The following is a 15,429-nucleotide window of genomic DNA, read 5'->3' as shown; positions in this document are numbered from 1 at the left end:
TTCGTCATTCCAAAAACAATTGCCTTGTTTCTTTATTTAGTAGCCGTGGTCTCCACTTTATAACAAAATTATTCCTATTTTTCCATACTACCCCTAATTATTACTCTAACATACTCTTTAAAATCCTTCAAAAGGCAAAGGCATTTTAGTCATTTATATTCTACTTTATACCCACTTTCAATTAAATACTATTATTCCTTAATTCTCGTGTCAATTCTCAATAAGACACTTCTTTTGAGACGGAGGGAGTAGTTTTCTGTAAAAGGTCTTGTGGATTTTGTGCTCATTATATTGTGCAAATTTGTATGATTTTTGTATAAATCTTTATGATTGGTCTTTATTTGATTGGGATGTTGTGGGGCAGATGATGGTTTCATGTGTTATATTTCTTTCATTATTTGCAGCCACCGAGTTACTTCGTCTTGCTAGCGCGAGGGATGATGACATTGATAAATTTGCAATTAATAAATTCTTTGAGGTAATTTTTTTTTTTTTTTTTTTATAACGTGGAACTGCAGTCGTTTCTGGTCGAACACTCTGGGAGAATAACACAATATATTTTGATACGAATATTTGACAAACAATTGTTCTATTATTGCTTATACTTAAATAAATGATTAACTTCATTAATACTTGAAAATCTAAAATATAAACTTTTGGGTTTTATTTTTGCACATATTTGTAGTTATGTAGGTTTTGTGGTTACAATAATAATATTATGTAATATTAATTTTGAATATAAACTAAAATAAATAAGTAAATTGATTTTTAAATAGAAAAAAAAATAATGAAAAATAAAAATCAGATTTAAAAGTTCGAAAGTTCTACGTAAATGTACAATGTTTATATTAAAATATTATTTTATTTATATGTTATGGTGGAATTTCGTTAAAACACCTAATACATTTATACACCCCGAAATTCTTATTTAAATTTTATACAAATAAAAAATAAAAAGTATTTTAAATAGTATTTTTTTAATAAATAAATAAATAATCAACCATTCATGTAGTAGTTTTTTTAAAGATAAATTATTACCTAATTTAAAAAATATATATTAAAAGATAAATTATTGATCAATTATTTATTATTTTTTTTAATATATTGTAAATTGAAATGATATTTATTATGTTAGGTAAGTAGTACAATTACTAAATTGAGAAATGATATATTTGTTTTGAGACCGATAGAAATAGAAAATAACAATATTTCAATGGGACCGAGAAAGTATTTAAAATATTTGATATTTTTTATTTGTATAAATTTTGCTACATTTACAACCAAACATCAAATTTGAAGGAATGAATATGATGTTTTGTCCATAGTTTAATTTAACATAAATGAATTTCCGCCGTAAATAAAATACGAAATATTTTATATATTTTCACCGAGAGATAAATATTATGCAATTTTGTGCACAGTCATACCTAATACACACACATCCCGAAAAGTTCTTTATTGTTGTAATATACATAGATAACAACCGGGATGCATGCATGTTGACCGTTCATTCAATTTCATATATATGTTGATGTACTAATGAAGTTTGTTCTTTTAATATTTTAAATTTAAATAAATATTATTAATTCCGGTCAGTTTTAATTTGAACGAGGTGTTAGATGAATTGATTTTTTTTATGATACGAAAAACTATATTGTAATATAAAAAATAATATTTTATGATAAATAGTTGACTTTTTAATGAATAGATAATGCATATATTATATTAATGTCTGTGTATATTTATATTTTTAACTAATATTTAAACAAAAATTAAAATAAATATATTATTTCAAATCAATTTCGTACCAAAGTCAATCAAACTAAATAATAAGTTAATGAAAATACAAATAAACAAATCTATCATTTTTCAGCACATATTTAATTAATCTAATTAGGTGACTACTTCTTTATTTTTTAATATTTATCTCCAAAATTTTTTATAATAATATAGATAAATAAAAAAATAGTTATAATTTTAATAGTATTTTAATATTATCGTGAATCATTATTATTAAAATATGAAATATACATATTACAATAAAAAAAATACATATAAAATTTTATAAATAAAATAATTTTTACAAATAAAAATGTACAAATAAAATAACACAAAAATAATTTATCCATCCGTGCTATGCACTAGTGTGTATATGTATATATATATATATGATAATAATAACTCAACGAAGCAAATACCAGCATCCATAAATAAAATTCACATCATCCTGACAGTTTTAGAATGTGGCAATCAATCAAATCTCACCGGATACAAACATACAAATATAAATGAATGTCTCAGGAGAACATTTAGGTTCCGGCTTTCCTGCGTCCAACACGGGCAACAAATCCAGCCTTGATAGGAGCAACTGATCGCCCAGACCCACACTGCACAAACAACCAAACATACAAACTTTACATACCAACATATATACTTTTCCCGATCAAAAAACCAAAAATACCACATACATACTTATTGAACATTATGCAACACGGGTTGTTCGATTCTAGGCTCTAGCTATTGCTTGCCTCGTGTACGAATGGAGACACCATGGTAAAAAATAAACACTTGGGAAATTGAATGATACTTTGATTTGTAATGAGAACCATTTAATGATAGTTAGTTAATATTTGGGTCTAAGATCAGAAAACACCCAATGACTAAGAGTTGCAACAGAATTGCAAATAAAGCATTTCAAGTTAATATTAAGTCTAGCACGCATCTTCAAGCACCATCAGCTTCCCTAATGGCCTCAGACAGCATAAAATTACTCTTCGTCTAGAACAATCAGACAATGTAGGCAAATATTTTGTTCATCACAGGCCAAACAACTATTGACAACTTTCTGTTATAGTTAATTCGCTTAAACTGATGTTGCAAGGCACCTTCATACAGAAGCAGACAACATAAACAAAATAAAGAGAACTGACAGGTAAAGATGAACACGGGTTGGATCGCAGAAAGGATAGATGCAAAATGTTATAATTTTCTGATTATGCGACAGGCCTTAAAATTATGAGAATGTCTCTGCCACAGTGACACTGTAATAAAACTATGTTTTAACATTGCAATGATTCTAGTCAATGGTTTGAAACCTTAACAGCCAAATTAACAGAAACTAAACTACCTTTTCACATCGAAGAAAGAAGAGACGGTTCTCCTTTGAGAGGATAGTGTCCGGACTTTTGCAGCCATTGCAGATAACATACTCATCTGCACCCATCATACACAAGCAAAATTATGGGACACTAACAAAATTATACTACTTCAGGGAATCTACAAAACACAGAACAATAACTTGATATGAATTATGTAATTCTTAAAAACAATTTCTATGCACCGCAGCATAAGAACCACTGTTCAATATATGTGGTCATGAGTTGAGAGAATTTGCAAATAAAAGAGGAGAAAATGCTAAAAAAAATTTAAGCACAGAATTACAGAGAAAAAAAGGAGGAACTAAAGATCAAGCTGAAAGCAAGATCACTTGAACATATTCTTTCAACTTAATTTCTGAAAATGTTACAGAAAAACTTACTGATGTATCTTCGCAGAATTCCCTCAAAGTTCTTTGGGGCAAACCTTCCCTTGACTACCAACCTTTGTTGTCCATCCAGAGAACCACTTGTTCCCATTTCAGCCAGCAAGAAAGTCATGACATGCTCTGGTTGTCGATGCATCCTATACCCCAATAAAATCCATGACAAAAGTAAAATATCAACATTCATTAATGCCGCCATGACCAAGGTCAATAAAATATAAAATCCAATATCATTGTGAAAATTGCAGAGCACCAGCTTGTTCCAATGTTTGTTTAATACATTTAAATTTTTCTTTTTTCAAAAAAATTGTGTAAAGAAGCTTGCACAGTGATATTCAACAATAAGGAAACCTGAAAACAATTATGTTTAATTAAAGTTTTGCTTGCTGGAACTATATTATTGAATATCAAAATCTCAAGCATTAATTAGGAGGCTAACTTTCATAAATATATTTTGTCAAGTTAAAAACACATCTTAGCCTAAAAAATGAAAGAGCATACGTTTTGCAGAGATCCATGAAATTCACAAAGACAGTTTTTTTGGTGCCTTCTCGAAGAACTTGAGGTGGTCTCATAACTGTCCTGCGCCGATCTCCAGCAAGTTCCGGGTTATTCTCACGAAGAATGTTGAATACTCGGCCAAGAAGCTGTGTGTTTCAAAGGAAGGGCCAATACATAAATTTGTCAGATAAAAACTATAAAGCAGGAAGTAGCAACATGAAGAGAACAGCCATGATCAAGCAAATATTGAAAAAGAAGAGATGCAACTATATCTTGTAATGGTACATGGAATGCTATAAACACAATGGCTCTTCAAATCTATGGCATGCATCGCAACAGGCAAAACATGGTTGTAGAAGCACAGCACAAAATCGCATAAACAAACAAATTGAAATCATAGTTGTCAATCACGGATAGCGATGCGTAGCGGTCAATATCTAAAATGCTATAGCGGAATAGCGGTATGACCACTATTTAAATATTTAAAAATATATATAAAATTATTATATATACAAAATTATAACAAAAATACATAAGAAAAACCTATAAATTAATTTCATAATTATCACCAAAACCAATAAAATGTCAAAAGATATATATATATGATCATAACTATTAGATAGTTATATAAGCAAAAACAATTAGATCACTATTGTGTAATAGATATATATCAAAGCTAATCAGATTCAAAATCTGATAAAAAAATTTCTTCCTCACTTTCATTATCCTCGCTGCTTAATTACTTTTGTCAGTATATTTTTTCTCATCTTCTTCATTTTCATCCATTTATTCAATTGTATGTCCGTCGCCTTGTATAATATCATTTTTCTTTTTAGAACTAGAAGTACCTATAACTTTCTTTCTCATTGATGCATTGATATTTGTATCTTAGTGTAGATAAGAGACCTATTAGCATCAACAACTACCCTAATCAAATTATCATGGTGAAAGGCTAACTTATCCTCCACAATTCATAGTTGTCAATCACGGATAGCGGGGCGTAACGGTCAATATCTAAAATGCTATAGCGGAATAACGGATAGCGGTATGACCGAGATTTAAATATTTAAGAATATATATATAATTATTATATATACAAAATTATAACAAAAATACATAAAAAAAAAACCTATAAATTACTTTCATAATTATCACCCAAACCAATAAAATGTCAATACATATATATATATATATGATCATAACTATTAGATAGTTATATAAACAAACAAAAAAAATTAGATCACTATTGTGTAATAGAGATATATCAAAGCTAATCAAATTCAAAATTTGATAAAAACTTTTATTCCTCATTTTCATCATCTTCGCTATTTAATTACTTTTGTCTATATATTATTTTTTCCTCTTCTTCATTATCATCAATTTATTCAATTGTATGTTCGTCACCTTGTATAATATCATTTCCCTAAGTACCTATAGCCTTTTTTCTCATTGATGTATTGATGCTAATATCTTAGTATAGATAGCAGACCTATTAGCATCAACAACAACTCCCCTAGTCAAATTATCATTGTTAAAGATTAACTTATCCTCCGCAATTATCAACTTCTTTAATTAACCACTCATTGGAATCATTCAAAACAATAGGACCAATGACATCATTGCTACCATAATGATCTAACAAAGTTTGGTTATACTTGATATAAATCAAATTTTGCAATTTTTGGCTTTCTAACTTGTTTCTTTTTTCGGAATGAATTTAAAAATTCAGTTAAGATTTAAGATAAATATTTTTTTGTCTATATTATAATAAAAAAATACATTTTATAAGTTCAAGTTAAATCTCAATTATTTACATGTTAAAAAATAATCAAATAAGCTAAAATGGCGACATAGCGTAACATAGCGGAGCGGCTATAGCAGCAAAGTGCCTTTCCGCTATGCTACGCCGCTATTGCGCCGCTATTGACAACTATGCCACAATTATCTTTAATTAAACACATTTATCTTGCAACTTTTGGCTTTCTAATTTTTTTTTTTTTTTTCCGGAATGAATCTAAAAATTTAGTTAAGATTTAAAATAAATATTTCTTTTTGTCAATATTATAATAAAAAACATACATTTTATAAGTTAAAGTTAGATTTCAATTATTTACGTTTTAAAAAATAATCCAATAAGCTACAATAGTGGTATAGCGTAACGTAGCGCAGTGCCGATACAACGCTATTGCGTAAACGCGGAATTGTGGAGCGACCGTAGCAACAAAGTGTCTTTCCGCTACGCTATGCCGCTATTGCGCCGCTATAGTATTCACAACTATGATTGAAATACTATCAACTCGTAGGATTTGTTTACCAGTTTTTTGTGTATGTGTGTGTTGAATTTGATATATATGAGGTGAAATTGTAGTGGATGTGGTGTTTTGAATGAAAAGTCGGTATAATATGTAATGTTTTGGAGGAGAAGTGAGAAGTTTAATAGTAAAAACCATGGAAAAACACAAGTGAACAAACGGCAAACCCTTAAAAAAAAAAAATAAACAAGGCGTATACATCAAATTTCAACATAACCTGTAACATCAATGTGTAATGAAGACTAGTTAAATACAACTCAAACAATTTAAATATCAATAGATGAACAATTTGAACACGAAAGGTGAAGGGAAAAGCAGGTTGAAACAAACAAAGTGAAAGAATAATAAGAATGGTGGGAACAGATTGGGAATAAGGGCTAAAGAGGTAAAATTAGAGAGAATATACATAAGTATGCCGAGTCTGCATTCCAATCAAGAGAGAGGTATAACAGGTAAATATGATTCAACCTTCTTTCTGCTTTTGTGTGAATACGGAAACTAAAGAAAAAAAAAGTGGCTTCTATGAAACATGGTGCTATGACGCTGATCCCAGATATAATCTGATCCATGGTTCACCCTAACTAATCAATTAAGATTAACAATATTAAATGACAACCTCGTATACAGCTTATCCTCCACTTTACTCATTTCACAATGTTTATAAGCATGATAACTACACAATAGTGAGAAAACTTAGATAAACCTTTTACGTGCGTATGCCCACAACCCATAATAATGCATGGCACCAAATAGTGTGGATTATACATAACACACACACACATATATATATGCAATTAATGATGCATTTTCAACAAACAAAATAACCATTCAAGCATCTCATAAAAAATTATGTAAAACATAAAACCAAAAAAAAAAAAAAAACCTTTAATATAGTAATGCAGAAAAAATAAAATAAACTGTAATCTCGGGTGCAAGCTGCCTTCCTTGGCATAAGAGCAACGACACAGTAGATATGGAAGAAAGTATGAGAGGCAAAAAGGAGATTTATAAAAGGGCAGCGGGCAGAAGCTATGAGCCGGAGAAACTTAAGGGAAAATCCAGGGGAAGTCCAGAAGAAACTTTCTTTCCAGATCATTACTTAACTTAAAAAGAAGAATAAGAATAACACATAATTAATCATTACAAATAAAAATAAATAATATTAAAGTCAACTATTCTGCCATGCGCCATGACAATTGCACATCAGTGGCGCGCCTTACCATAGCAAATGGCACAAAGCTGAGACATTTGCTGCATGCACCATGGCACACCATTTACAACTGTGTGCCACATCATAAAGTCAATCACATAAAATGCACATACCTCCTCATACTCATAATCTCGATCAGTTCCTTCCCAAGGATATTGTTGTAAGACAATTCCTTCCCCATCCTCATCCTCTCCATTGATATCTTAAGAATTTCATAAATAAAAATTAAAAAGAACATTTGCAAAGAAACATAAAATTTAAGTAAAAAGGCTCTCTCAAGTAAGCTCCTTACCTTCGGAATTTTCGGCAACATTCTCTTTTTCTTCATTCAGATCTGTAGGTGCCTGTAACAGTTTTGCATGAACCCATCATATAAAAAACCACAGAAAATTTAGAGAACATAATAACAGGGAAAAAAATACTTACTGGCTTCTTCTTTTTCTTTTTCAGACCAGCAAATGAAGTTTCAACAGCATCAGAAACTGCAAGTTGATGAATTACATTGAATCAATAAGTTAAAAAATATCTATCTCAAAATTTAAGTTCACATATAACATACAAATGCATCAAGAGAAAACTGCTGAAGATAACTACCAGTCAAACTCTCGGTTTTCTCAACTAGCGTATCAACAGGCTCCTCTTCAACTAGATCTTGAACCACGACTTTCTTCTTTTTCTTCTTTTTTGTAGGATCAAAAGAAGTTATCTGCATCACAATCAAATATATACATATGGTTATGCATACTCAACTCCTGATTTCATCATTTACAAGATAGTTAGTGGCATATAAACATACATAAATGGCTTAATTGCTCAAACCAAAACTTCAAACATTTAATCCCCACTTGAATCTCATTTTCAGTAAATCTGTGTGCAGTTAGGCCTAACCAAATAATCTACATGTTAAAACAGACATAAAATTCATAAATACACTATTCAGTCATAGCTTGATTGCATAAAGGATAAAGCATAAATTTTTCACTACATACTCTTCACAGAACATATGAAGCCATCCTCGTACCCAACATTTAATGAAATTATTCACAAAAGAAAACAAATATAATAAAGATTCTAGCATCCCAGAAAGCACAAAATCGCAATGTAAAGTACTCAGTAACATAAATTCGAAACATTTTTATTTAATACTTACATCTCCAACATCATCCTTAACCTCGTTCATCGCAGTTTGATCTTCATTTTCCGCCATGATTGTATTCTAATCTGCAACTAAAATTCCAAAGAGAAAATTCGCATTCAAGTATGTCCGTCCTTGCATTCAATTTATTGATGTCATATACCCAAAACAAAAGCAAACCCCCATGTCCTAAGTCAGGATGAATATTCACATATTCAGGCAGAACACAATAGTATCTGCGAACACCCTAGATAATCCAAAAGATTGAATAAATAATTATTTTATTTTTATATTATATAAAAAATTGATTTTATCCAAACCCTGTACAAACACACCCTAATAAAATTACCTGTGATCATTGTAATAATAACTGAACTAAAAAGTCCCCTCCCCTCTTATCGTATCGCACGTAAATATTTTTGTTTATAACCGGAGGCAGCGACTATCGAATGTTGGGGCGGGTGGCGACTGTGAAGGAGGAGGAGGAAAAAAAGAAGAAAGAAAGAAAAGAACTGGGGGAAACATAAGAAGATGGGAGTGTGGGCGGCGGCGACTGATGGAAAAGGAGGAAACAAGAAGGAAAAAATGAAAGAATTGGGGAGGACGAAGATGGGGAAAGAACATGGTTCGGCGGCGGCTGTGGGCTGGATGTAATAGGGCAAAATTGTGGATGTGTACCTGTGCGATTTTCCTCCGATTTTACTATGCATCTACTTTCAAAACCCAATCTAAAAAGTCTATCCTACTCCACCCTACAAATCCTATCTACTGCGACGGCGACCGGCGACCTCCGGCAGAAGAAGCTGTGAGGACGGAAACAAAAAGAGAGTGAAAAAAGAGATGAGAAACTCACCGGAATTTCAGCGGGAGGCGGCGGCAGCGGAGGCCTTCGTCTTCGGGAGAAAAGCAACGCCAAAGGAGAAGAAGAAAAAGAAAAATAAAAAAGGGGGAAGAAGGTGGAGAAAGTAACGAAGAAGAAGAGGAGGAAGAAATAAAGTGGGGGAGGGCGGCGGCGAGGAGTGGTTGTAAGTAGGGTTTGTTATCTGTAATTCTATTCTTCCGTAACAAATTATCTATTTTTTTATTTTAGATTATCTCCTAATAAATATTTAATTCTTCTTTTTTAATTATACTATTAATTTAACATTACAAATATTCGACAAATATCATTACCTTTATATCATATAATACCAAGATCAAGATCATCCGCAACTGAGATACCCGCTTTTGGTATCTCTACTAATTTTTATTATTCACATTACTTTCTTTCTCTGACACGTCAGAGGAGATACTCTTTTATTTTATATTCGCAACAAATATATTCATCCTAATTTTTTAATAAATTTTTATTTTTATATTATATATATATTATTTTTTAATTATAGTTTTAATTTTTAGTATTAATTATTATATTATATTATATTATTATTTGTCAATATTTTGATTTATTAAAAAATTATGGAAAAAAAGTTATATTATTTATAATTATATTTTATTTAATAAATTAAATTAAATTTATTAATATTGATTTGTTGAATAGAATTATATAATATTTGTATTTATATATTTTAATTTTCAAATTGATAAAATATATATAATATTGGTATCATTTTGTAGAATACAAAATATTATGAATTATAAAAATACTACAAAATTTAAATATAACAATAAATTCAATATAAATTACAAAAATAAAACATATATATTATATATTATATATATATATATCTAAGTGTCATGTGTCCCAATTAATTTCCGTCGCGGGGATAACAAGAGAAAACACGCCTATGTCTCAAACCACCGCCGATATGTCCGACGTTACTAGATCTGTCGAATGCCACTGTGGAGTAAAGGCAAAATTGAGGTGTTCTTGGAATAACGACAACCCAAGTCGTAGATCCCACTCTTGTAGATATTATAAGGTAATTCAAAATTTGTATTTTAAAAATTAAAATTAAGCATATATGAACATTCGTATATGATAATTTAAAATTTTTGTTTTTTTTTTTTTTAAATTCAAAATGGTGGGGGATGTGGTTACTTCTAGTGGGAAGACCCTCCAATTTGTCGACGGAGTAAGATTGTTATTCCTCGGCTGTTGAAAAATTAGATGCAAAAGAAAAGGAGATTGTGCTTCTCAGAAAGAAAAATAACTGAAGCATATGTGTTGCATATGCAATTAGTATTTTTGTTGTTAGAATGGTATGCATCGTCTACCTACTGCGCAACAATGGCGCAAAAGGTTGTCCAGACATTTTGATGATCGAGTAATATGTTGGGTGGATTGATTTAAATTCTAGTTGATGGAATGTAGAACGAAGAAAATGTATGTGTATTGAATCCCGAGAGTCGTTAATATTCGAAGCATGCGGAAGCCTATTTTGTTTTTGTTGTATGTTGTGAACATATCTTTATGTGGAAATGTATTTTACAATATTTTGTCTTATGTGGAAGTCTATATAATTAAACGAAAATCGTATTAATACAACATGTGCATTTGTACAACTTGTGCATTCCTACACACTTTTGCATTACTACAATACAACATGTGCATTCCTACACACATTTGCATCACTATAATATAACATGTGTTTTCCTACACACCCATGCATTCCATTCCTTCGATAAAAAAAAAAATAAAATAAAATAAAATAAAATAAAATCATAACGTATGCATAACATGTGCATTACTACCTATAATCGAAAAGAGGTAGCACAATTTCATTCCAAAAATTGAAATTGTCCACCAATTCACAAAGAAGGTGTACTATCCTTAACATAATTCAAAATATGTAGTACAACACAATGCAACAAAACAAGTTATGTCATCCAAAACTTAGTAGTTCAAAAATAGGTACTGCAATGTAGAATTGTTGTCATTACTACAACTTCTATAGAAAAATTTGGACACAAGATGCTTCACATTCTGTCTATGTAGAAACGACCGTACTGAGCTCCTCCACGCTCACGAACTACTGCCTTTGAATCATAGTTTGCCCAGCTTGTGATCTAGTTGATGGCCATCTTGTGAAAATTGGTTGTTACCACATTTTGGGACCCTATCCGTATGTGGTGGTGGTGGTGGTTCTGATGCTGAGACAGTTGGGAGAATGCGAGTTGCTCCTGTGTCGTGTAGTTGCTCCCACATAGATGGTCTCTACACAATCAATCATTAGATAATTAGCAATGTTAGAGTATAAAAAAATCATTAATAAATGTATTTACGTGCTGGCTTTGAGTTCCTTTTGTAGCCTCCAGGGCTTTGTCCTTTCGTGGCCTGCCTCGACGTTTTGATTGGGTCGTAATCATGGATTCTTGTGTGAAAATTACCCCAAGTTGAGTAACTAGAACAATGGTGTTTGATTTGGCGGTGTTCTTTGTTGTAGCTCATTGAATTTGCGTCTACGAAGAATGCAATATAGATTCCAACTTACTTCGTAAGAGAAATAATATATATTATGTATTATGTTAGATTGTACTTACAGACATCCGTCGTGGCCTATGTTCTACGGATGTTGTCATGGGGTCTTGCCTAGCCACCTATATGTGCAAAGAATAGTCAATGCATGATTGGTATCACAAATATAATACAATAACTACACACTGCTATAGTTTATACCATTGATGATGATTCCTCATGCCGACGGTTCTCAAGTGATTGTGGATACTTTCTAACATTGTCTCCAGAGTTCACACGTCCTCTGCAACAAACAGTCGTTTGATTTTTCTTTAACATTAAAGTTCTAACCTTCTTTCTTGTTTTTCTCACAGGTTCATCTCGTTCTCTTTGCCTCGATGAGGTAGGTCTCCCAACCAATCTCATTTCCGTTGGGGGTTTAGATGGATTAAACCCCGTTACCTCCCAAAACATGTCACTAGTGACAACCATTATAGTAGGAGCATATACCTTAATGTATGTCTCAACGGAATAGTACTCATCGATATAGTCTTGAATCTCTTCTCGTTGGTTAGAGATGGTTGATGATAACTATTAATTTTATCATATTTTATAACTTAGTTTTATTTAATTAGTTATTTATTTATGTCAAATTTTAGTATTATTTATGTTAATTTATTTTAATAATTGTACTTATTGTATATTGCATGTAAAAATATTAATTTGTTAATTTTTAAGTATATTTTACAATTATTTTGGTGTATAAATTAAATTAATTAATATGTTTCTTAAATTATGTTTTTAGGCATTATTTATGTATTATTTAATTACTTAAATTTGGCTAAATTAAAATTGTTTAATAAGTATTATTTATCTAAATAAATATTTACAAGGTGTCTATTGTTTATACATGTGAAATAATACTTGGGAGTTCAAATTTTGCCTCAAAAAACGAAAAAAATAGTTTCTAGAGCGAAAAAGAGCCACTAGCGCGAAAGTCAACGGTTGATCGGAGATTTTTGGAGATTTAAAAATATCTGTTAAGATACAAAAGAAATGATATATGTATAAAATGAAAATAGTGTCATGCGTGTTAGTGTAGTAACTCAAAAAACTTCGTCAAAAATAAAAAATCTCTTTAACCGGTGAGTGTCTGGGTCGAACTCAGGGAATATGCGAATATCCTATATTTAATTAGAAAAAGTGCAATGAGTTAATGCAATCGAAAAAACTGAAAAGATAAATTGCAGAAATTAAATCTAACTAAAAATCGATAAAATATACGTATCTCGAAAAGGATGAAGCGAGGCGTTTGTGTTTGACTTTTGCGTTCCTTAATGGCTAGATTTTCATGGATGAAATGAGCGGGATGACGATGGCGTGATAGCAAAAAATATATGTATAATTGCGGGGCGGCTCAGAGAAATGAGCGTGATTGCATTTGCTCGCTTAAGCCGATTCTCGACTCGGTTAGTACTTGACCTTAGGGGATTTACAACGAGGCTTCAACGATACCCGACGAAGAATATTATAATCAAGAAACTCTACTGTCACTAGAAACTTCAATGATCGCCTATGCCCTATGAATTATTCTTCCAACCGTTCCGCTAGTGGCTCTACCCCTCTGATACCTCTATTTAATCGGAATCGAATTCAGAACAACAACTAAGCAGGTCGACAAGGCTCCCGTGTACTTAGTTATGTTGAACTACCCGGAATATGTTTGTGATGCAAAATAGGGCTGAAATAGTAGATTCTTCTATCGGCCTTCCGCAATATTGCCGAAATCTAACTTGAACGATTCAAATCGAACATGAGATTTTTGGGTGAAGATGAGGTGGAGAAATATGATAAGAATTTTATTAGCTAAAATAATATACTGGAATTGAAAGAAAAAGAGGAGAAAATTAGTTTGCTTGCGACAAAAATATGAAGGAAAAGAAATGGAGAAAAATGAAGTGATGGATAGTGTATGATTATGTATATATGGTGTATATATATAATACAATTAGAGTAGATATTTATAGGGATGAAAAGTTTCTAAAAGCTCTGTGGTTACAACCGCCCATAAATAACTATCTCTAAAAATAGCTACTAACTACCTTTAAAAATAACTATTAATAATTATTTATTAACTTACTAATAACTACCTATTTTTTAGAAAGATCTAGAATAAAAAAAAAATACACAAAATAGCCAAAACTTGGCTAAAAAAATAGTGCATGAATTTAATTAAGAAAGCTGAGAGAGTGCAGTAAATGTAGGAGCTGAGGGAGCCTGGGCAATAAATGGTTCAGTAATTGCTGCACAAAATTAATGCAGCTTCCGCTCATGGATTCCACGCAGCCGATACTCGCTTTCCGCAACAACCGTCGCTTCGCTCACTTCCACGCATGACCTTCCGTGCTCATAAATACAACCGCCGCTCGGCTTTTGCGCTCGTGCACTTATATGCCGCCGTCGCTTAAATTCTGCACCAGCCGCCGCTCACGGAGTCCGCGCCAGCCCACTTTCCGCGTCAGCCGTCGGTTCGCTCACTTCCATGCATGGCCTTCCGCGCTCATAAATGCAGCCGCCGCTCGCATTCCGCGCTCACGCACTTCTATGCAGCCGCCACTTAAATTCCGCACAACCGCCGCTCACGGAGTCTGCGCCAGCCGCCATCGTTTTTCGCGTGGAATTAATGCTGCTGCTATATGTATTTTTGCACTGCATTAATGTAAATTTAATATTTAATAGAGTTTGATATTTATTAAAATTTACACAGTAAATATTTAATTAAATAAAATAAATTATCTATTTAAAAAGATTAATTATTTAAGCTGCCAAAATTAAATATTTAAATAACAAATAAATAATGCCAAAAATATATAATTCAAGTAGCACATTAATTAATTTAATTTATACACCAAAATAATTATAAAATATACTTAAAAAATAATAAATTAATATTTTATACACAAAATACAATAAATACAATTACTGAAATAAATTAATATAAATAATACCAATTCGACATAAATAAATAATTAATTAAATTAATTAATATGTTTCTTAAAACATGTTTTTAGACATTATTTATGTATTATTTAATTATTTAAATTTTTCTAAATTAAAATTGTTTAATAAGTATTATTTATCTAAATAAATATATATATGGTGTCTATTGTTTATACAGACAAAATAATTCTTGGGAGTTCAAATTTTGTCTCAAAAAGCGAAAAAATAGCTTCTAGAGCAAAAAAGAGCCACTAGCGCGAAAGTCAATGGTTAACGATGGCGCGGAAAGCAGCGAGTGCGAAATTCCATCGGCGGCTGCACGGACACTAGCGG

The 15,429-nt window shown here is 31.3% G+C and overlaps 1 protein-coding gene and 1 non-coding gene across 2 annotated transcripts; both read right to left on the bottom strand.

Annotated features, from left to right (window-relative positions):
- Positions 1–2,182: 2,182 nt before the first annotated feature.
- LOC127239299 (eukaryotic translation initiation factor 2 subunit beta-like) lies at positions 2,183–9,719 on the bottom strand. The gene is made up of 10 exons (XM_051257386.1): positions 9,553–9,719; positions 8,715–8,791; positions 8,159–8,270; positions 7,991–8,046; positions 7,857–7,908; positions 7,678–7,766; positions 4,043–4,188; positions 3,539–3,681; positions 3,128–3,213; positions 2,183–2,387 (listed from the first exon to the last, which is right to left on the bottom strand). Exons 2-10 carry the CDS (start codon positions 8,769–8,771, stop codon positions 2,310–2,312), a joined length of 819 nt encoding a protein of 272 aa, XP_051113343.1. The 5' UTR covers positions 8,772–8,791; positions 9,553–9,719; the 3' UTR covers positions 2,183–2,309.
- On the bottom strand, positions 2,746–2,828 carry LOC127239511 (small nucleolar RNA SNORD34). Its single transcript, XR_007836145.1, has one exon. It is a non-coding gene; the product is annotated as a small nucleolar RNA SNORD34 (small nucleolar RNA).
- Positions 9,720–15,429: the final 5,710 nt, after the last annotated feature.

Source organism: Andrographis paniculata, unplaced genomic scaffold (assembly GCF_009805555.1).
Source record: "Andrographis paniculata isolate CXL003 unplaced genomic scaffold, ASM980555v1 Contig77END, whole genome shotgun sequence".
Taxonomy (NCBI): Eukaryota; Viridiplantae; Streptophyta; class Magnoliopsida; order Lamiales; family Acanthaceae; genus Andrographis; species Andrographis paniculata.
The sequence above is the reverse complement of the archived record's forward strand: the minus strand, read 5'-3'. Positions and strand labels throughout refer to the sequence as shown.